The sequence below is a fragment of the Pristiophorus japonicus genome, chromosome 14 (assembly GCF_044704955.1).
Source record: "Pristiophorus japonicus isolate sPriJap1 chromosome 14, sPriJap1.hap1, whole genome shotgun sequence".
NCBI lineage: Eukaryota > Metazoa > Chordata > Chondrichthyes > Pristiophoridae > Pristiophorus > Pristiophorus japonicus.
In genome coordinates this window covers 28,074,656-28,098,638 of record NC_091990.1, presented here as the reverse complement: position 1 = coordinate 28,098,638, position 23,983 = coordinate 28,074,656, and the positions used below count along the sequence as shown (strand labels likewise).

At 45.9% G+C, this 23,983-nt stretch overlaps 1 protein-coding gene across 1 annotated transcript in view; it reads left to right on the top strand.

Annotated features, from left to right (window-relative positions):
- Positions 1-1,189: 1,189 nt before the first annotated feature.
- The window catches only part of LOC139279583 (orexin/Hypocretin receptor type 1-like), a 50,240-nt gene continuing 27,446 nt past the window's right edge, over positions 1,190-23,983 (top strand). Inside the window, exons 1-2 of the mRNA XM_070898704.1 lie at positions 1,190-1,263; positions 1,367-1,665. Coding sequence (XP_070754805.1) covers positions 1,190-1,263; positions 1,367-1,665 — 373 coding nt within the window. The remainder of the gene's footprint in view (positions 1,264-1,366; positions 1,666-23,983) is intronic.

The following is a 23,983-nucleotide window of genomic DNA, read 5'->3' as shown; positions in this document are numbered from 1 at the left end:
TATCAGAGGCTGCTTTGTCACAAAGTTAGCTGTCAATAGTTCCACAACATACTGAGGTCTCAAAGGTACATAGGCTGACATTTTCAGTTTATTGTTATAATTACCTTCACACTCTGTTGTGCCACATGCCTAGGATATTGATATGTTAGATCCAACATCCCCATTCCACCAGAAGCAATAAGGCTGTATCTCCAATCATAAAACATTGTCTAAAATATCTATATGAAATCATATTTCATTCTTTGATCACAAAATAGCACATCTATCTACAGGTTCGGTTTGTCTAACATGGTTATTTACAGATGCGTTATATAGTTGAAGAAAACCAGACTTACAGAATCTGAGTAATATTTACACTTCAAATTAGCATCTGATCTCAGTGACTTCCCTTTGTTCCAGTTATGCAATCAGTTTCTGATGATCCCTCCAATTATAGGACTCACAATTAACGACCCATTAGCAAAACTGCATTCAATATAGCTGACAAAGCCAAGTTAAGATTAAATTTCAGCTAGTCCTAAAACACAAAGCCTAGAACCTGGGCAGTGATGCAAGTCAGGCATGATCAGATTGGCCACCCATTATACACAGCACCTGATAGTCTATTCCAGTCAATAGGATTAAATACCAGACGCTGCATATACCGGGGGCTAATTCGATAACGCCTGTCTTGTGCCACTGCCTGAGACCAATTTCTAGGAACATAGGAACAGGAGTAGGTCATTCAGCCCCTCGAGCCTGCTCCGCCATTCAATGAGATCATGGCTGATCTGTGACCTAACTCCATATGCCCGTCTTTAGCCCATATCCAACCATACCTTTAGTTAACAGAAAGCTGTCAATCTCAGATTTAAAATTAATTAATCTATCAATTGCCGTTTGCGGAAGAGAGTTCCAAACTTCTACCACCCTTTGTGTGTAGAAGTGTTCCTTAATTTCGCTCCTGAACGATCCTGCTCTAATTTTTAGATTATGCTCCCTAGTCCTAGAATCCCCAGTGTAAATAGTTTATCTCTATCTACCCTATCTGTTTCCCTTAATATCTTGAAAACATCAATCAGATCACCCCTTACCCTTCTAAATTCTAGGGGATACTACCCCAAGTTGTGTAATTCTAGGTCCAGCAACCTGCAAATGGCCATTGTAAAATTAATAAATGCATAATATCCACCGATGCTAACCAATCAGGATGCTCATGAATAGGAATTTCATATTTAAGACAAATCTTGATCGTATTTGGTTTATAAAGCTGATTATAATGCTGTATTGCCTGTCTTTAGGCCTACTTGGAAATGGATCACAGTATGATGGTCATAGTACAAAAAATGTTGATTGTAGAAATTGTTATTATTGTTCTTTTTTTCAGGTTTCTTTGGAGTCCTGACTACAATCTAAGTAATTCTCTCACTAATGCTGCAATATTGGAGATGAGCTGCGCTGCTATGTTCCCCAAGACCAGGGATACAAGTGGCTATTCTAATGATACTTTCTATGTGTCTGGTCCCATCTCTAATGAGACTCCCACAGTAGAAGCCGGCACCGACTATGATGACGAATTTCTGCAGTACATATGGAGAGAGTATCTATACCCCAAACAGTACGAGTGGGTCTTTATAATCGGATACATTATCGTCTTTGTGGTGGCGCTCGTTGGAAATATTTTAGGTAAGTGGAAGCCTTTTAAACAAAATAAATCCACATCCCATTAAAAAGCTGAGGAATTTCAGTACTGGTAAACTAAACCTTATTTTCCAAATGTTCACCCAGTGACATCATCAGCATCAGGCTCCACCAATGTAATCCAGTTTCAAGAGTGTGCACATTCCCCTGCATAATCCCAATTTCCACACTCACCACTGTCTTTATAACCTGTCTTGCAAAGATTGCTGAATGTGGGCCAGCTAACATTAGGGGACTTTTATACTATAAGAACAAAGGAAGGCAAGAAATAGGAGCAGGAGTAGGCCATTCGGCCCCTTGAGCCTGCTCCGCCATTCAATGAAATCAATGCTGACCTTCTACCTCAACTCCACTTTCCTGCACTATCCCCATATCCCTTGATTCCCTTAATATCCCAAAATCTATCGATCTCTGTCTTGAATATACTCAAAGACTATGGGGCCGAAATTGGTGAAGGCCAAGTGCAGCCCAAAGGACCGCCGATGGCTGCCGAGATACCTTACGGTACTTTGGGCGGGAATTTTGGCAAAAAGTCCTTTAAAAGGGCACCCAGCGGCAAAAGAGGGACTTATGCCGTCAATCTGGGCGGTAGCTCTCATTCTCGGCGGCAAAGGCGCTTGCCAACCAAGTGCCGCTGAGGATGAAGTCAGGCCCAGGGAGGGTTGAACAGCTGGAAATAAAAATCATCAAAAAAAAAAAAAACATCAGAACACCTTCAGGGGACCCCATCCAGTAAGTTGCTGTAAAGAAAATTAAAAAAAAATGTTTACTAACATTTTCTTGCAGGTCTTCATACCTACGGTCGGGGATAGACCAGCCCCGTCCTGGAGCCGACTCCCGCCCGCACCAATCTGTATCTCGGTGGGCGGGAGGTCACTTGCGCCACTCGGCAGCGGACGGTTCCCCCCTCCCACCCGCTCCAGACCAAATGGAAACTCACACAGGGCGGAACCAGAGGAGGAATGTCAGTGGATCTCGGCGGCAGTGGGTGGTAAGGCCATCAATTTTGGCCCCTGAACCTCCAAAGCCCTATGGAGTAGAGAATTCCAAAGATTCACCACCCTCTGAGTGAAAACATTTTTCCTCATCTCAGTCCGAAATGGCCGCCCCCTTATTCTGATGCTGTGAGCCCCCGGTTCTAGACTCCCCAGCCAGGGGAAACATCCTCCCTGCATCTACTCTGTCAAGCCCGATAAGAATTTTGTATGTTTCAATGCAATTACCTCTCATTCTTCTAAACTCTAGAGAATATAGGCCTAGTCTACTCAATCTCTCCTCATGGGACAATTCCTCCATCCCAGGAATCAGTCTGGTGAACCTTCTATGGCAAGTATATCCTTCATTAGGTAAGGAGACCAAAACTCCAGGAGTTTCCAATCAACTCAGCATGTGTCAGCCCTCTTTGGCATATCAAGAGCCTGGTTGAATCAGTCCTACTTTATAAAGAATAACTTGTATTCTATGGGCCATTTAATGATGTAAATGGACTGGGATAGAAATATTGTTTATTTTGGGGTGAAACATCAGGTAACTGATTAGGGACCCCACCGTACACCTCACTCTCATGCATCAGTTCATCTCTGGGATTTGTGCACATTTTGTCTCGTGTTCTTATCTAGTTTAGTAAGCAACTTTTCCCCAAACAGTGAATGGCCCTTGCCTATTGCCCTTGCAGATAGCAGGTAGACCAGATAATCCGATACCTGAGCGAAATTAATCCTCAGTATTCCAGGACACCGTTGATCTACCTGCACGGCTCACTAATGGATCCTTGAGGAGTAGACTAGTCACTGGAGGCTGGCATTTTTCCCAATGTGATTCTCATCACAGCCCAGAGCTACTCACGGCTCTCTTAGTGCTTCCTGCAAGTGGTGTTCAACATGGCAGAGTGTGGATTCATCAGCTGAAGCAGAACAGTAGTTGGTTATCAGCAGGAGGTTCCTAGGCATTATTTGATCTGCAGCCATGATACTTCATGGGATCTGCAGTCAACGTTGAGGCCTCCCAGGACCATACCTACACAATTATAGACCACTGGGTTCTCCCCTCACCTCCACATCTCTGGTGGTTCTATACTGGTGATGGAAGAGTCTGGCTGTTATCTAAAAAATATGACTGTGCATAGAATATATCAAGCTGTTGTTTCACTAGTCTATGGGACAGCTCTCCCAACTTTGGCACCAGTTCCTAAATGTTGGTAAGAAGGACTTTGCAAGAACGACTGGGCTAGAATTCTTAGAGTCTTGTCCCAATCTAATGGCTGGATTGTTGCCTTTAGGTCCATCGTCTATTTCTCTTTTTGTTCTGTTTCGTAGCAGTTACTTTACAACTGAGTGGCATTTTCTTTCACTTTAGAGATAACCATATATTATGCGACTGGAGTCGGGAGGAGGCCAGTCGGGTCAGGGTAGCAGGTACCCTTCCCTGAACAACATTCACGAACCAGGAGTTTTCATGGTCGTTTGTCTGGTGTTAAAATTAGCAGATTTATTGAATTCCGCTTCCCAACTTATTATGGTGCAATGTGAACTCGTAGCCTCTGGGTTCCAGGTCCATACTTGCACTCCCAGGTCCTCTGAGTAGATACACAGTAAAACTTTCCCTGCACTGCCCCATCAAGCACTTCCAATTCAAGTATGATACAGGTTAGATGGACGGTAAAGCTCCTTCTACACAGCACCATCAAGGAGATGTGTACTTGTTGCGAATTTTGGAGTGTATCTTTGCCGTCATGCCTTTTGGTCTGATTTCCCGGTCTACCTTAGCCAACTTGTCCTTCATACCTATGTAATTGGCTTTATTTAATTTAAGGCTATTTTAGTTCTTGTTTTGTATAATGAGACAGGGTTAATTAGTAATAGGAGGCCCGTGTGGTGGCTGGTGCGCAACTGCAACCACACGTTAAAAATATCCAAGCACAGGCATCTTCCACCCTCCAAGATGTAGTTTGGGATCTGGAATATTAGGTTCTTCATTGAAACATCTGTGAACTCATTCCTTTTTGGCGTGGAAGCAAGTCATCCTCGCTTCGAGTGACTGTCTATGATGACGATGAAGGAGACCAAATCTGTACACAATACTCGAGGTGTGGTCTCACCAGGGTCCTTTATAAAATTGTAGTAAGACATCTTTACTCTTCCACTCAAATCCTCTAGTAATGAAGGCCAACATACCATTTGCTATGGACCACGTCTACTGGTTTAAACTACCAGACCTCACATTTCAGTAAATAGCCTTCACTCAAACAAGATCCGGTTTCCATGGGAAATTTGGATTTGTTTCTCTATTGTGAGTTGATTGGGATAAAATCTGATACATCCGTACTGAGCTCTGAATTAAATGGGGCTCAAGCTGGGAATGTCCATACTATTGAGCAATGGGAAGGGGATCATACTGGAACCGTCGGCTTTGCCCAGACTTTGTTTCTCTCTCTGAAATTATCCAGGTCCACAAATTAGTTCCAAGTACTTACGTCAGTGGGTATGTGCACAGGACTAGCAGATATTTATTCAGGATCCCTGCTCAATCATTTTACACTGAAAATGTTTGTTTGCATTCACCAAAAATGTAGGCGTATATATTCTTCGTTTAGAAATAATCCATAAATTGTATCTGTGTCCCACTGGAAATATCGCCTGCGAAAGAAAGCATTTGATTTCTTCCTGTTGGCTTTATTACTCATGAATTTGATTGTCATACCTGGTGGAAAGTGGACAAAAGTAAGTCTGAAACTAAATCTTATCCACTATTTATGGTCAACCATTTCATTACGGAATTTCCTACATCTAAACCACTGGATTTTCCTGTATTCCCAGGTAATCCAGTACATCCAGGAATATATGCACTGCAGTTAAGAAATGGAGCAATTTTTTAAAAATCGTTTGCAAGGAAATGTTCTAAATACGCTGCTTCTAATGTTCCTTTGTTTGTGATTCATCAAAGTCACCACTTCTCGAACACAAGGCAGAGAGACACTGAGACCCATAGGCTGGTAAAGTCACATTCACCACTGCTTCCGTATCACAGTCAATCTGCAAACGACACAAACTTATCAGGGCGCTTTGACAAAATGTCAAAATAGTTATGAAATAACAAGCTGAAAACGTAAAACAAAAGGCAATCAGAAATTAAAGATATTCAGACGGCCTCCACATAATTACTGGTGTCTGTTTAAAATAAAGTCTTTTTGAGCTAATTAAACATTATGTAGGCTGCAAAAATGCTGAAAGAACCATTAATAAGAAATGTAGTCATCTAACTGCACTAAGCTGCTTCTACATTACAGAAAGAGACAATTAAATTGTAATGCACAGTCTGTCAAACAGAGAAACATAGCAACGTTACATTTACATTGTAAATGTCGTCCTTCTAAACTGATGGTTCAACGCAATAAAAAAGTAGATTGCGGTTATACAATCTGAGCTGTAGAATTTAAAGCGCAGCCAGCAAAACCAGAGTTATATTATGGACTTTGAGGCTGAAAGTCACATTCTGCCCATCAGGAGAGCTAGCGATCTGTGTTGGCACACATGCGCAGAGCTCTGCTCCCTCACTTGCTTTTTTTAATGTTTTGGAGATCATAGGTGACATCTTTCACTTTCTTATCTCTATATTTCTATAATATATTTGAAGTCTTTTATTTAGCACACTTCCTGTGGGTGTCACAATTACTTCCTGATGTGTTTTTTCCATCGTGATGTTTCCATTACCCATGCTTGTGGCATAAAGAGTCTCCTTGTATATTGAGCACTGAGTTTAATATTCTTGTCTGCAGTATGCAGGTAGAAACTGTTATATATGTATACTTGCATTTACTTTGTACAGCCACCAGAGGGCTCATCCCCTGGAGTCCCAAGGGATCCCATAATCCCTTGGGAGCACAGGTATATAAAGAGGCTTCACAAGTTGGAGAGGCACTCTGGAGACCTGCAATAAAAGACTAGTCACACTTTACTTTGAGCTCAGTCTGACTCTTTCTCCATACACTACAACTGGCGACGAGATACAGATAGCGAACCCAAAGATGCAGAGAACAGTGGGCATCCTGGAGAAATTTTCGGAGGGAGATGATTGGGAAACTTTTGTGGAGCGATTCGACCAATACTTCGTGGCCAACGAGCTGAATGGGGAACAGAGCGCTGCCAAACGTAGAACGATCCTCCTCACCGTCTGTGGGGCACCGACGTATGGCCTCATGAAGAATCTGTTCACTCCAGCGAAACCCACGGAGAAATCCGAGAGCATTTGAACCCGAAGGAAAGCGTTCTGATGGCAAGGTACCGGTTCTACACTTACAAAAGGTCTGAAGGCCAGGAAGTGGCGAGTTATGTCACCAAGCTGAGACGCCTTGCAGGACATTACAAATTTGAAGGACATTTGGAGCATATGCTCAGACTTTTTTGTACTTGGCATTGGCCACGAAACCATACTTCGCAAGCTTTTGACTGTAGAGATCCCAACCTTGAGTAAGGCCATAGCGATAGCCCAGGCGTTCATTGCCACCAGTGACAATTCTAAGCAAATCTCTCAGCACACAAGTGCTGTTATAAGTACTGTGAACAAAGTGATGTTTTTGAATCGTAATGAACAGGGCAGGTCACACATACCTACAGCTACATGTCCGCAGATGTCTCAGAGTCCACCATCAAGGGTGATGAATGCAAGGCCATTAACACCTTGTTGGCGCTGCGGGGGTAATCATTGTTTCCATTCATGCCGATGCAAAGGATACGTTTGCAAGGGCTGTGGAACAATGGGACACCTCCAACAAGTGTGCAGGCAAGCTGGTAAGCCTGTTAAACCTGCAAACCATCACGTTGCAGAGGAGCACAGATCCATGGAGGATCACTACAAACCAGAGCCTCAGATAGAGGAAGCAGAGGTACATGGGGTGCACACATTCACCACGAATTGTATCCCGATAATGCTGAATGTTGAACTAAATGGACTCCTGGTGTCAATGGAGCTGGGCGCGAGCCAGTCCATCATGGGCAAAAAGACTTTCAAAAGGTTGTGGTGCAACAAGGCCTCAAGGCCAGTCTTAACTCCAGTTCGCATGAGACTAAGAACTTACACTAAAGAATTGATTCCTGTAATCGGCAGTGCTACAGTAAAGGTCTCTGACAATGGAGCAGTGTACAAACTACCACTCTGGGTGGTACTGGGCAATGGTCCCACGCTGCTCGGCAGGAGCTGGCTGGGAAAGATACGCTGGAACTGGGACGACGTCCGAGCGCTATCACCCGCTGACAACACTTCGTGTGTCCAGGTCTTAAACAAATTTCCTTCGCTGTTCGAACCAGGCATCGGAAAATTCCAAGGAGCAAAAGTGCAGATCCACCTAATTCCGGGGGTGCGACCCATCCATCACAAGGCGAGAGCAGTACCGGACATGATGAGAGAAAGGGTAGTGAGCGAGCTAGACTGGCTGCAAAGAGAGGGCATCATTTCCCCTATCGAGTTCAATGAGTGGGCCAATCCTATTGTCCCAGCCCTCAAGGAAGACGGCACCGTCAGAATCTCTGGCGATTACAAAGTAACTATCAATTGTTTCTCCCTGCAGGACCAATACCCACTCCCAAAAGCCGACGACCTCTTTGCAACGCTGGCGGGAGGAAAGACGTTCACGAAGCTGGATCTGACTTCAGCCTACATGACGCAGGAACTGGAGGAATCATCGAAGGCCCTCACCTGCATCAATACACACAAAGGTCTTTTTGTTTATAACAAGTGCCCATTTGGAATCCGATCAGCGGCGGCGATATTCCAGAGAAACATGGAAAGTTTACTGAAGTCGGTCCCGCACACAGTGGTCTTCCAGGACGACATCTTGGTCACAGGTCGGAACACAGCCAAGCATCTGCAGAACCCAGAGGAGGTTCTTAGTCGACTCAACTGCGTGGGGCTCAGGTTAAAACGCTCGAAGTGCGTTTTCCTGGTGCCTGAAGTGGGAAGGAGGATTGCAGCAGACAGCCTCAGGCCCACCAACATGTAGACGGAGGCAATCGAGAACGCACCAAGGCCACAGAACGTGACGGAGCTGCGGTCGTTTCTGGGACTCTTGAACTACTTTGTTAACTGCTTACCAGGTCTCAGTACATTGCTAGAACCATTACATGTCTTACTACGAAAAGGGGGCAAATGGGTTTGGGGTAAAAGCCAAGAAAATGCCTTTGTAAAAGCAAGAAAATTGTTATGCTCAAACAAATTGCTTATGTTGTACGATCCATGTAAGCGTTTGGTACTAGCATGTGATGCATCGTCATATGGTGTCGGGTGTGTATTGCAACAAGCCAATGATTTCGGGAAACTGCAACCGGTTGCTTATGCATCCAGGAGTCTGTCCAAGGCTGAGAGAGCCTACAGCATGATTGAAAAAGAAGCGTTAGCGTGTGTCTATGGGGTAAAGAAAATGCATCAATACCTGTTTGGGCTAAAATTCGAATTGGAAACTGACCATATGCCACTTATATCCTTGTTGTCCGAGAGTAAACGGAAAAATACCAACGCATCGGCCCGCATCCAGAGATGGGCGCTCACATTGTCTGCATACAACTACACCATCCGCCACAGGCCAGGCAGAGAAAACTGCGCCAATGCTCTCAGCAGGCTGCCATTGCCCACCACGGGGGTAGAAATGGCGCAGCCCACAGATCTAGTCATGGTTATGGAAGCTTTTGAGAGTGAGCAATCACCCGTCACTGCCCGGCAGATCAAAAGCTGGACAAGTCAGGACCCCTTATTATCTCTAGACAAAAGCTGTGTGCTTCACAGGAGCTGGTCCAGTGTCCCAGTGGAAATGCAGGAAGAGATAAAGCTGTTCCAGCAGCGCAAAGATGAAATGTTTATACAGGCTGACTGCCTTCTGTGGGGCAATCGTGTAGTGGTCCCCAAGAAGGGCAGAGACACCTTTCACCAATGACCTGCACAGTAGCCACGCAGGCATCGTAATGATGAAAGCGATAGCCAGATCCCACGTGTGGTGGCCCGGTATCGATGCGGACTTGGAGTCCTGCGTTCACAGATGTAATACACACTCGCAGTTAAGCAATGTACCCAGGGAGGCGCCGCTAAGTTTATGGTCTTGGCCCTCCAAACCGTGGTCTAGGGTACACATCGACTATGCAGGCCTGTTCTTGGGTAAAATGTTCCTTGTGGTTGTAGACGCGTACTCCAAGTGGATTGAATGTGAGATAATGTCGGCTAGCATGTCCGCTGCCACCACTGAAAGCCTGCGGACCATGTTTGCCAAACACGGCTTACCTGTTGTCCTGGTGAGCGACAACAGGCCATGTTTCACCAGTGCTGAGTTCAAAGAATTCATGACCCGCAACGGGATCAAACATGTCACATCTGCTCCATTTAAACCAGCGTCCAATGGTCAGGCAGAGAGAGCAGAGCAAACCATCAAGCAAGGCTTGAAGAGGGTAACTGAAGGCTCACTGCAGACTCGCCTATCCCGAGTCCTGCTTAGCTACTGTACGAGACCCCACTCACTCACTCACTGGGATCCCACCTGCTGAACTGCTCATGAAAAGAGCACTTAAGACAAGGCTCTCGTTAGTTCACCCTGATCTACATGAACAGGTAGAGAGCAGGCGGCTTCAACAAAGTGCATACCATGATAGCGCAAATGTATCACGCGAGATTGAAATCAATGATCCTGTATTTGTTTTAAATTATGGACAAGGGCCCAAGTGGCTTCCCGGCACTGTCGTGGCTAAAGAAGGGAGCAGGGTGTTTCGGGTCAAACTTTCAAATGGACTCATTCACCGGAAACACTTGGACCAAATCAAACTCAGATTCACAGACTATCCTGAGTAACCCACCTTGGACCCTACCTTTTTTGATGCCCCAACATACACACCAGTGGCAACCGGCACCACGGTTGACCACGAAGCAGAACCCATCATCCACAGCAGCCCTGCAGGGCCCAACACACCAGGCAGCCCAGCATGGCCAGCTGCACAGCAGCCCAGTGAAGGCCCAACAAATGATTCAACACCACCAGTTTTCACACCGAGACAATCAACCAGGGCAACAAGGGCACCGGGGGGGGGGGGCGGGGGGGGGGGGGAGGGGGGGAGGGGGGGGGGAGGGAGGGAAGGAAAAGAGAGTGTTGTTATATATGTATATTTACTCTGTACAGCCACCAGAGGGCTCATCCCCTGGAGTCCCAAGGGACCCATAATCCCTTGGGAGCACAGGTATATAAAGAGGCTTCACAGGTTGGAGAGGCACTCTGGAGATCTGCAATAAAAGACCAAGGTCACACTTTACATTGAGCTCACAGTAATCAGTCTGACTCTTTCTCCATACACTACAGAAACCATTTTGAAGTCATATCAGATTAGAAATTACCATTGGTGATATTAGTGGATGAATACTGAACGTGTTTACATGGCATTCCTCTTACAAAATAAACACTTCCATCGACACAAATCATCGAAATGTAATAGCCAGGTACACACAATAAACAAAAAGGCTAATGGAATGCTAGCCTTTATAACTGGAGGGCTACAATATAAAAGGGGAGGAAGTTTTGCTGCAGCTATGCAAAGCCCTGGTTAGACCACATCTGGAGCACTGTGCTTGGCTTTGGAAGAAGAGCAGTGCAGATCCACCAGAATGTTACCAGAGCGCCAAGAGTTAAATTATGAGAGATTACATAAACGAGGCTTGTATTTCCTGGAATAAAGAATCATAGAAACATAGAAATTTACAGCACGGAAGGAGGCCATTTTGGCCCATTGTGTCCGCGCCGACAAAGAGCCATCCAGCCTAATCCCACTTTACAGCTCTTGGTTCGTAGCCCTGTAGGTTACGGCACTTCAAGTGCACATCCAAGTATTTTTTAATATAGAAGGTTATGGGGTGATTTGATTGAGGTTTTTCGGATTTTGAAAGAAATTGATAGGGGAGATAGAAAGAAACTTTTTCCGCTGGCGAGGGAGTCTAGGACAAGGGGGACAGAGCCATAAAAATCAGAGCCAGCCCATTCAGGAGCGATGTTTGGAAACACTTCTTCACGCAAAGGGCGGTAAAAGTGTGGAACTCTCCCCCACAAAAAGCAGTAAGATGCTAGCTCAGTTAATAATTTGAAATCTGAGAATGATAGATTTGTGCTAGCCAAGGGATATGAAGCTAAGGCAGGTGGATGGAGTTAGGATACAGATCAGCCAGGATCTCATTGAATGGCAGAACAGGTTCAAGGGCCTGAATGGTCTCCTGTTCCTATAAACAAGTTAATGCATTGTTAGACTAGTGCACATAGCACGGGTTCGGCTGTTAATATCACCAACAGTAATTCCCAGTCTATAGGAAATTTCACCAAACAATCCCAAACACATCACTAATCAAAACATGAAAACTTGAAAACCTGAAGCTTTTTAAAAACTTTCAATCTCTCTTACCCAGTTATGTCGCTGCCAGGATCTTTGGATATCCAGTGCAATATCCTGCTTGGATAAAATCACACTGCTTTCCATCTAATTTATCTCACAGCAGTGTGGTAAATTGCTATATTGACCCTGTGCAAATATTACTTCCTTCTCCTTGAGAAAAGACAACTTGAGCAAAGTGACTGCCAAAACAGAGTTGCTTTAAAGATTGTTCTAGAAACTTTTTTAAATTTGTTCAACCAAAGCAGATGAAAGTGCAAAACATCTCTCCGACTATGAAAGAAATGCAATTAAGGACTCCCACCACCTCACCCACTCGCTAATTAGTTTGTGTCACTTCCTGAGCAGTTATCTCCATGCTCAACCATCCTGTTGATTTCTGGATTCTTTTCCCTCAATCTGGTTCAGTGAAATCACTGAGTCGAATACCGATTGTGCTTTAAACAAAGCAAGCTTTTATTTAAAAAGCAAATCCCGATCGGGGACCTTATCAGACAGAAGGAATGCAACTCTGATAGATCGCACTCACTTCCTACGGACAAAGTGAGTTTACATTGTAAAGGGACGACGATTATACATTTTCGGTAAAAGATAACGAGATACAATTAGAGTGACATCCTATTTCAGCCTATCCTCTTTGATCCCTCTTCACCATTGTCCACTCATAAGCCGATCTAAGAATGGTATGATTTTACACAAAGGCCCATTATGAGTTACTAAGACCTTGAGGTTTTTCTACAAGCTGTGGGTTTTGTTTCAATATGTGTTAGTGTTGTAACATTTCGCAGTCTCGAGTCTGAGATGTCATGGCTATTCCTCCATGAATTCTTTGTTAGCTTACACTGTCCATATATAATTCCCACGTTCTCAACTTCAATGTCTCTATACATTTTCAAACATTCACATTCCCCCTTTTATCATTCCATGATAACACTTAGGATATTTTGCTGATTAAAAGAGTTTGGTTTTCCCGTCTCTCTTCTCAGGTCACCGTCGGTGTAGCTGGCTGTCTATCACTACGGGTAAAAGTTCAAACTGGTCTCCTCGGGACCCATGTTCCAATTAGGATGCCAATGGTCTTGTTCAGCTATGGAGAAGAGGAAATCTGGAACAGAAACAGGAATTAGAATAACCAGTAAAATAGGTTCGTTAGAAGGTGGTGAGCTTGCAGTGGTGCAGGTGAACCCAGGCACTTTTCCCCTCAACCTTGGCTGCAGTGGGGGTAATGAGTAACACCTGAAAAGGCCCCTCCCATCATGGCTCTAATCCCTTCCGAATCCATTTCTTAATCAGGACATACTTCCCAGGTACCACGAGGGACAATTCGGGTAAAACTGGGAGGTCGAGGTGAGCCTCTCGAACCTGGTTGTGAGCTAGTCGCAGAGCCTGAATCAGAGAAAGAACATAGATAATCATCAGTCGAGCTGAGATACCATATCTAGGAACAATTTCCTTCATTACCACCCTAACAACAGTTTGAGCCTTATTGTCCAGGGTAGGGTAGGCTTCAATCCATCTGCTAAACACATCTACTATTACTAACACATATTTGTAACACTGAACTTTTTGCAACTCAATGTAGTCCAACTGAAATGTCTCAAAGGGACCTTCGGGTAGGGGCGTTTTACCGCAATCACAGGGAACTCCCTTCCCTGGATTATGTTGCTGGCAAACCAGGCAACGACTACTGATGTTCTGGGCAAGCGCCTGGAGTCTAGGGTGCCACCAAGTAGCCAAAAGTGTGTCACTCGTGGTCCTTGCTCCACAATGTATGCATTTTGCTACTCATTCAATAACCCATAAAGCCAAATCAGACATGCAAGTCTGTTCCGCGGGAGTGGTCCAGAGTTTAGAAACATTGTCATAAGTACATCCATAATTTTTCCACAACAGTTTTGCTTTTTCAGGAGCGTCCTCCTGTGCTTTAATAACATCTTGGATGGTTGGCATTGGTTTTTCCGAGGCTAACTTATCCTTCGCAGGATTTTTAGTCTGACTCATCATTTTGGGCACTACCATCTGTTGGTCACGAGAGGCCTGTTTAACCTCTTTGTCAGCAGTGGTTCCCTATATCAACCGGGGATTTTCCAGTGGTGTGGGCGGTACATTTAACAATGGCAATGTGCTTGGAGAGCATGAGGGCTTGCAACAAATCAGATACTAGTTGCTTATGGGATATCTCATTCCCCTGTGAGGTTAGGAATCCCCTATTTTTCCATAATTGTCCAAAATCATAGGCCACCCCAAAGGCATACCTAGAGTCGGTATAGATATTGACTTTGAGGTCTTTGGCCAAGATATAGGCTCGGGTGAGGGCGAATAGTTCAGCTTGTTGGGCAGAATAGGCAGTTTCAAAGGCGGCAGATTCCAAGACCTGATTCTCCTGGTTTACTATGGCGTATCCTGAGATTCGTGTACCTTCTGGATTAATAGAAGAACTTCCGTCAACATACATAATACAGTCTGGATCTTCCATTGGTATATCAACTAAATCTTCCCTGACTGATGTGGCCTCTTGAATTAAAGATAAACAATCATGACTGGGTTCTTCCTCATCTTGGGGCAGCTCAGTAAGAAAACAGGCCGGATTAATTGCAGCACAGTGCCGAAAGGTCAGCTTAGGATTGTTTAGTAAGTAGATCTCATATCTGCTTTGCCTGGCCATGGTAAGGTGTTGAGTCTGCAGTTGGCCAAGGAGGGCAGCTACGGAGTGAGAGGTGTACACAACAATATCCTGCTGGAGGGCAAGGTTGGCGGCGGATTGAAGGCTATTGTAGATGGCAGTTAATATTTGAGTGCATACAGGGTGTCCCAAGGCAACGGGGTCTATTTTGGAAGAGTAGTAGGCAACAGGCCTATGCTTATCCCAGTGTTTGAGTTAAGACAGCAGTAGCAGTCTTTCAGGACTGTACAATACAGTTGAAAGGGCCGGTCATCGAGGGGCCGGCCCAAAGCCGGAGCTTGCAGCAGGGCTGTCTTTAGTTCCTTAAAGGCTTGGACGTCTGCGGTTTCTATTTCAAAGCTGTCTTCCTTATTTGTATACGGGGTGAGGTGCTTAGTCATCAGGGCAACATTAGGGATCCAGGATCTGCAGTAATTGATCATCCCCAACCACTGTCGCATTTGTTTAGCCGTGCTAGGGACTGGAAACTGGCAAATTGGTTCGACTCGGCTAGCCTCCAAAGCTCGGTGGATACTCGGTATTGCCTGGGATTTCAGCGGGTACTGTCGGATAGAGGGCCAGTCCACATTGCCCTGCACTGGGATCTCAATCGGATCAATGGGAGTATAACCCACTTGGGAGGGGTCCTCTGCCCACACATGAGGATCCACATAGTCAGGTATGTCAGAGCCAGTATGATGCTGCAGAGTCGTTAAGACCTTCTCGGGGTCCCCGTGGAATTGGACTGTTCGGCCATGTTTTACAATTTGCACATCCCGGCTGGTAGGGTCAGCCTCGTCTATAGCCTGGCGCACCATAACTCCCAAATCTTTAGCGTGGTGGGGAGGTAATACTTCACGAGTAATATGTGGTGCCACCGTTGGGGGCTGTCCATCTGCCTTCCCTTCCGGTCCAGTCACTCTAGCCCTTAATAGAATTTCCTTCATTTCCCCTTCGTGATCCTGATAAAAGTTCTGCAGGTCCTGATTCTTTCCACTGGGATCGTATGCTAGGGTCACGTGATAGGGTGCCTGCGGCAGGTCCAGAGACCACCACTGAGGGGTTCTAGTGGTATAATACTGCTGCTTAAGGGTTCCTTGTTTTACAATAATCCCATCATCTCCACACTCCAAATGCAACTGGAATTTGCAGAGGAGGTCTCTAGCCATCAAGTTACAGTCCAGATTGGTTGTAATAACAAAATCGATGTTCCACCGATTCTTCCTGGTAACCCATTTTAACTGATTCTGACACCGGGAATGTAGAGACTTGTCCCAGGAATCCTGACAGTCCCAGTGTTTCAGTGAAGGCAGGGAGTTTAAGCTTTGATTGTACAGAAGACATGAAGGCTCCCATATCTATCAAGAAGGGTTGCCACTCATTCCGAATTTATCATCATCATCATCGGTTCGTCATCCAGGGAGGATCCCTGCACAATCAAGCTATGCAGTCAATACGAATAATCGGGGGACGATTGGCCAAAGGGGTTGTTCTGGGAGAAGTTAGTGTAAGATCCCCGTCCTCTCCCCCCTTGCCCCCCTCCTCTTCCTCCTTCGTGCCGACGGGAGGGACACTCTCTACTCCAATGTCCTTCTTACCCACAATTAAAGCATCCATCTCGTCTTTCCCAGCCCCGACCTCTTCCCATACCAGGCCGGGGACAGTAGGGCGGTCCGTAATTAGCAGGGCCCGGGCCATTTGGGTGTTTGGTATAACCGTATCCGTGTTTATCCACCCAACCCTGCACGCAACACTGCGGTTCCATCTGGTATCCCCTTGGGTCAGGTTTTGGTCCTTCCACCCGAGGCGGCTCTTCCTTTCTAGTCACGTATTCAGTCTTGACCCGGGTTGGGGGCGCACCTCCCCCCTCTCCTTTCTTTTCCTGCCAATAATATTTAACCGCCCTTTCCATCTGGGCTTTACTGTTATCTGCCCAATTTATATTATTTGTCCGGATAGCGTGAGCAATTGAATAGGGCAGGCACTGAAGTAGGATAGCGCAGAATTGAGGAGAATCCTCTCCTTCCCTGAAGGCATTATCTCCTGATTGACTTTCGTATATTTCAATAAATCTTTCCATGAATTCATCGGCAGTTTCTTCTCGTTTGGGTTTAGTTTCTAATACTGCGGCCATACTGATGGGCTTCTGAAGGGTTGTGGTGAGAGCATTAAAGACAGCGTTTAGGTGATGAGTAGCACGTCCTAGGTGAGTTAGAAATCGGGCATGCCCAGTGGGGCTCAGGGTTTGCTTTACCAGGGCCCACAGGTCCCTTGATTCTGCGTTATATCCATGCATGTCGAGGTCACTCCGTGAAATCAGAGGTCAGGGTTAAGTTGGGTTTGTGGACCTCTTTCAGCTTATTTATCTTGGCCTTTTAACTCTTCAATTTGTTTTGTTTGAGTATCTATTTCTTTATTGTATCAGGCAAGTATTATTTCTATTCCAATGTCTTTCTTGCCCACAATTAAAGCATCCATCTTGTCTTTCCCAGCCCCGACCTCTTCCTATCTGCCCAATTCATATTATTTGTCCGGATAGCGTGAGCAATCGAATAGGGCAGGCACTGAAGTAGGATAGTGCAGAATTGAGGATCCTCTCCTGCCCTGAAGGCATTATCTCCTGATTGACTTCCGTATATTTCAATAAATCTTTCCATGAATTCATCAGCAGTTGTTTTGCTGTGCCTTCTCTGAATATCTCAAAATCCCGATTCAAACTTTGTAATTCAATAAGGTTCACACTCTTAAACTTCCCACACACAGGACAACACTACGAAGGGTTAAAAAAAAAAACTTGTGTTTGAAAAAGTGGGTGGAGCTAAAACAAACCACAACTCCCCGGCTTTTTTTTTTTTCCCCCCCACAGTAAAAATCACACAAGCATTTCTCATTTAAAACAGACGTTCACAAGAGTCTCTCTCCTTTCCTATTAATTGTTTTGGCCGGCTCTATTTTTGGATCCATGACCTTTCAGGGAATTCGGTAGTTTTATCTAAATTACCCATCCTGTGTCGCCGCACGTTAGATCAGGGTCCTAATTAGTCCTGATTGTCTCCACGTCGCCCCGTGGTGGTTTCAGTTATCTTACTCAGAGCCTAGGCGGACCAAGTGATATACAAGATCGATGCCGTACCTGGCGCAAGTACAATTTAAAATTTACACAGTCCCGCAGCTTAATTTTACGTAATTCCCTAACCTCCGCGTTTCCCTACGCGGTTCGCGCGATTCTCTATCCCTCCGTGTCGCCGCACGGTTTTCCTGTTCGTGTCGCCGCACGAATTGCGTCCCCACGATTTGATCTATCCCTATCTAGCTCTAACGATCCCTACCTTCCGTGTCGCCTCACGGATTTGATCTATCCCTATTCTAAGTTTGAAAGGTATTCACCAGATTGTCCTGGATCTCATTCAGACACTACCTGAGAACCAGCGAGTGGCTAAACTTTCCTCAGACTTTTGAAACCGGGGGAAACTGGAGCAGTATTGAAAGTATACTCATTCCAGTGGCCACTTTCCCCTCGTCTCGTCCAAGGCTAGTCTGGCTCTTAATTCGCAAGTTTTCGGCAGTCGTCCGTTGAGATCCCACTTCTGACACCAAATGTTGATTTCTGGATTCTTTTCCCTCAATCTGGTTCAGTGAAATCACTGAGTCGAATACCGATTGTGCTTTAAACAAAGCAAGCTTTATTTAAAAAGCAAATCCCGATCGGGGACCTTATCAGACAGAAGGAATGCAAATCTGATAGATCACACTCACTTCCTATGGACAAAGTGAGTTTACATTGTAAAGGGACGACGGTTATACATTTTCGGTAAAAGATAACGAGATACAATTAGAGTGACATCCTATTTCAGCCTATCCTCTTTGATCCCTCTTTACCATTGTCCACTCATAAGCCGATCTAAGAATGGTATGATTTTACACAAAGGCCCATTATGAGTTACTAAGACCTTGAGGTTTTTCTGCAAGCTGTGGGTTTTGTTTCAATATGTGTTCGTGTTGTAACATTTTGCAGTCTCGAGTCTGAGATGTCATGGCTATTCCTCCATGAATTCTTTGTTAGCTTACACTGTCCATATTTAGGGCCCAAGTTTCCACAAGAAAAAAAACGGGCGCCCCTCCGAGCTGGGCGCCTGTTTTTCGCGCCTAAAAAAATCCTCGGTATTCTCCACCTACTTACAGGTCCTCTGGCCCTCGGCGCAGCCAGCACGAGCTGTGGGGGGGCGGAGCCAGGTCCCAGCGCTGAAAACAGTGCCGGGACCTCTGCACATGCGCGCTACAGTGGGCACGCAAGTGCAGTAGCTCCAGGCGCCGAACTGTGTGGGAGGGGCCCAAAGCACGCAGCCCCTAGCCCTGGCCGAATGGCCTCACTGGGGCTGCGTGAATGAGGCTCCTCCCACGGCCAGCTCCTGCTTCCCCCCCCCCCCCCAGACCCGACACCCGCTCCCCCCCCGCCCCGACCCGACACCCACTTCTCTCTCCACCACCCACCACCAACTGACCCGACTGTTCCCCGTCCCTCCCTCTCTCCCTCCCTCCCTCTCTCTCTCTCGCTCAGCAGCACGAACGGCTGCAGAATTCTCCGTGGCTGAAGCACTTTCACACAGGTAGGAAGATGGTTTATTTAATCTTTTCTTGGCTTATAAATGTTTATTCAGGTTGGATTTATTTGTATAATATTTGTAGAAGTATAAATAAGGATTTATTGTCGAATTTAATGAGTTCCCTTCCCCCCCACCTCGTTCTGGACGCCTAATTTGTAACCTGCGCCTGATTTTTTAATGTGTAGAACAGGTTTTTTCAGTTCTACAAAAATCTTCACTTGCTCCATTCTACTTTAGTTTGGAGTACGTTTTCACTGTGGAAACTTTCAAATCAGGCGTCAGTGGCCGGACACGCCCCCTTTTGAAGAAAAAATTCTGTTCTAAACTAGAACTGTTCTACCTGCCTAGAACTGCAGAAAAAAAAAAGTGGAGAATTGCGATTTCTAAAATAGTCTGTTCTACACACAAAAAAAATCAGGCGCAGGTTACAAATTAGGCGTCCAGAACGAGGTGGGGGGGAGTGGGGGGGGGGGGGGGGGGGGAGAGGGAACTCATTAAATTCGACAATAAATCCTTATTTATACTTCTACAAATATTATACAAATAAATCCAACCTGAATAAACATTTATAAGCCAAGAAAAGATTAAATAAACCATCTTCCTACCTGTGTGAAAGTGCTTCAGCCAGGGAGAATTCTGCAGTTGTTCGTGCCGCTGAGAGGGAGGGGGAGAGAGGGGGGGAGGGGGGGAGGGAGGGAGGGAGGGAGGGAGGGAGGGAGGGAGAGAGACGGGGAACAGTCGGGTCAGTTGGTGGTGGGGGGGGGGGGGGGGAGAAAGAGAGAAGTGGGTGTCGGGTCGGGGCGGGGGGGGAGCGGGTGCTCCTAAAAATCAGGCGCGAATCATGTGGAAACTTGGGCCCTTAATTCCCACATTCTCAACTTCAATATCTCTATACATTTTCAAACATTTACAATCCTTGTTCTCAATCCTGCTTCACTACTTCACTCAAAGCACTGTGGAAAAAAATACATTTAAATCTACTTAGCAGCACCCTCGCCTATGAGTAGGAAGATTGTGGGTCCAGAGACTTAGAACATGAGAACATAAATAATAGGAGCAGGAGTAGGCCCTACGGCCTTCGAGTCTGCTCTGCCATTTAATAAGATCATGGTTGATCATTGGCCTCAACTCCACCTTCCCGCCCGATCTCCATATCCCTTGATTCCCCTAGACTCCAAAAATCTATCTTTCTCAGCCTTGAATATATTCAGAGACTCAGCATCCACAGCCCTCTGGGGCAGAGAATTTCAAAGATTCACAACCCTCTGAGTGAAGCAATTCCTTCTCATCTCTGTCTTAAATGGCCGACCCCTTATCCTGAGACTGTGCCCCCTAGTTCTAGACACTCCAGCAAGGGGGAAACATCCTCTCAGCAGCTACCCTGTCAATCCCCTTCAGAATCTTGTATGTTCAATCAGATCACCTCTCATTCTTCTAAACTCCAGAGAGTATAGGCTCATTTTACACAATCTCTCATCATAAGACAGCCCCCTCATCCCAGGAATCAATCCAGTGAACCTTTGTTGCATCGCCTCCAAGGCAAGAACTTGTATTGCAGTAATACTGCAGAACTTGAGCACATAAATCTAGGCTGACACTCCAGTGCAGTGCTGAGGGTGCGCTGCACTGTCAGAGGTTCTGTCTTTTGGATGAGACGTTAAACCGAGGCCCTGTCTACCCCCTCAGGTGAACATAAATAGTCCCATGGCACTATTTCGAAGAAGAGCAGGGGAGTTATCACCGGTGTCCTCAGTAATATTTATCCCTCACTCAACCTCACTAAAACAGACAGTGGGACCTTGCTGTGCGCAGATTGGTTGCTGCGTTTCCTACATTACAACAGTGACTACCAGTGTTCCCTCTAAGCTGTGTGGCTCTCTGCCAGTCCCACGCAATGGTAAATTTCACGTGTGCCTCAAACTGTGAATGCGCCCCTTAAAGGGATCATTCACCCCCCCAAAATTAAGGGGAACATTGGTGACTACAGTTCAACAAGTATTTCATTGGCTGTAAAGCGCTTTGGGACGTGCAGCGGTCGTGGAAGGTGCTGTAGAAATTCTTTGTTCTGCAGTATTACTGCAATAGAAGTTCGTCCTCCTAATAATAGCTTTAATGATTTCATTTCTACTCAGGATACAGCATGGTAGTTATCACCTCCTCCCGTGGCTAGGGGATTTCAGCAGGCAGGTGGATTTTACTGACTGATTTTTAAAAAAATAATTGAATTAATTCGCAAATTTCAAAAACACTTTAAAAAAGATACATTTATATAGCGCCTTTTACGACCACCAGACGTCGATCAGCCATGATTTTATGAATGGCAGAGCAGGCTCGAGGGGCCGTATGGCCTACTCCTGATGCTATTTCTTATGTTCTTATGTCTCAAAGTGCTTTACAGCCAATGAAGTGCTTTTGGAGTGTAGTCACAGTTTTAATTTGTGAATCGCGGCAGCCAACTTGCGCACAGCAAGCTCCCACAAACAGCAATGTGATAATGACCAGATAATCTGGGTTTTTTTGTTATGTAGATTGGGGGATAAATATTGGCCAAGACACCAGGGATAACTCTCCTGCTCTTCTTCAAAATAGTGCCATGGGACCTTTTACATCCACCTGAGAGAGCAGTCGGGGCCTCGGTTTAACATCTCATCCGAAAGATGGCACCTCCGACAGTGCAGCACTCCCTCAGCACTGCACTGGAGTGTCAGCCTAGATTTATGTGCTCAAGTTCCTGGAGTGGGACTTGAACCCACAACCTAAAAAGAGAACATTTGTTCCTGGGTTTCTGATGTCCAGAGAGTTTTACTTCATGTTTGGAGCACAATACTCAGGGTGCAGAGGGATTGGTTGTGCGGGTGAATTTTTAAATTTGCCTTGAGAGAAAAATGGGCACCTTTCTCCATCGTATCATTGCTTTAATGATCAAGCATCACAACATTAAACATTCACTGGCAGAATCATTTGGCAGTAATTTCTGATTTGACACAGCAGTAATATTTCTTGTGCAGATTACTTTAAAGTAGAGGAAGTAAAGATCATCATCAGTTGCTGTGGTGATAACTAGCATTTGCCAATACTGAGAGAAAGCACATAACCACCTGAATTTTTTTTAACTTAGCAACGGATCATATACGGGCTGTTATCCCACATAAATGGAATAGTTCCATATCCCACGCATGACAACGAGTAATATTTCTCAACCTGTCTTTGAACATAAGAATTAGGAGCAGCAGTCGACCATACGGCCCTTCGAGCCTGCTCTGCTATTCCGTAAGATCAAGGCGGATCTTCTACCTCAACTCCACTTTCCTGCAATATCCCCATATCCCTTGATCCCCTTAGTATCCAAAAATCTATCGATCTCCGTCTTGAATATACTCAATGTTACTGAGCATCCACCGCCCTCTGGGGTAGAGAATTCCAAAGATTCACCACTCTCTGAAGAAATTTCTCCTCATCCCAGTCCTAAATGGCCGACCCCTTACTTTGAGACTGACCCCTAGTTCTAGACTCCTCAGCCAGAGGAAACATCCTCCCTGCATCTACCCTGTCAAGCCCTGTAAGAATTGTGTATGTTTCAATGAGATCACCTCTCATTCTTTTAAAACTTTCGAAAATGTAGGCCTAGTCTGCTCAATCTCTCCTCATAGGACAATCCCCCTTCCCAGGAATCAGTCTGGTGAATTGTTAGTTGCTCTGGCTCGAAGGCAAGTATATCCTTCATTAGGTAAGGAGACCAAAACTACACAGTGCTCCAGGTGTGGTCTCACCAATGCTCTTTATAATTGTAGCAAGACTTCTTGGGGTAGAAACTGCCCCCCGCCCATGGTTTTTAACCACAGCTGTGGTTCAGGTCACCTCTTGAGCGACCTTCCGATCTTTGTTGTTTTTTTTTCCCCTTGGATCCGGATGTCACTCCTGATGGGGGCGCTGACAGCACTTCGGGGGCAGGTACTCGGCGGTGGTAACACCTGAGTGGCGGAAGTTGGGGGCAGTGCGGAGTGACCCCCGCCATGACGTTATCACGGCGCCACATTACCACGGCTCTCCCCTTCACTTAAAGGGGAGAGCCTCAGCGATTTTAAAACTTCAGCCAACTGGGCCACCAGGGAGGGTTGTGGCCAGGCCAGCGGCCAGGCACACAAGAGGGAGTGCCAGGCTGCCATTTGGCAGCCCGGCTGAACCTGGGAGCATAATGGTCAGGCTGACAAAAAAAAAACACATGGCGGCAGCGGCCTCCCCTTTAAGGGAAGCCACACTGCTGTTGCAGAAAGCCACAGCCTCACTGGACCACCGGGAAAAATAGGTTTTGGCACCGCCAGGCGGCCGAAGATTTTCAGAGGGGAATGTTGCCGGCCGGGGGGGGGGGGGGGGGTAGATCGGCGGTGCGCACGGTGACGACGCACTTACCGCGGATCGGCAACAGCGGAGCGGTGAGGGGGGAGATCGGGGCACCGCCGGGAAACCTCGGGAGGGCTATCAGTGGCCTTTCCACTCCGCAGTGTGGCTGCCGATTTGCGGAGCTAACAGAGAGGGGCAATTTTGCCCCTTTACTCTCGTACTCCAGTACTTTTGTAATAAAGGCTAACATTCCATTCGCTTTCCTAATTGCTTGCTGTACCTGCACGTTAACTTTG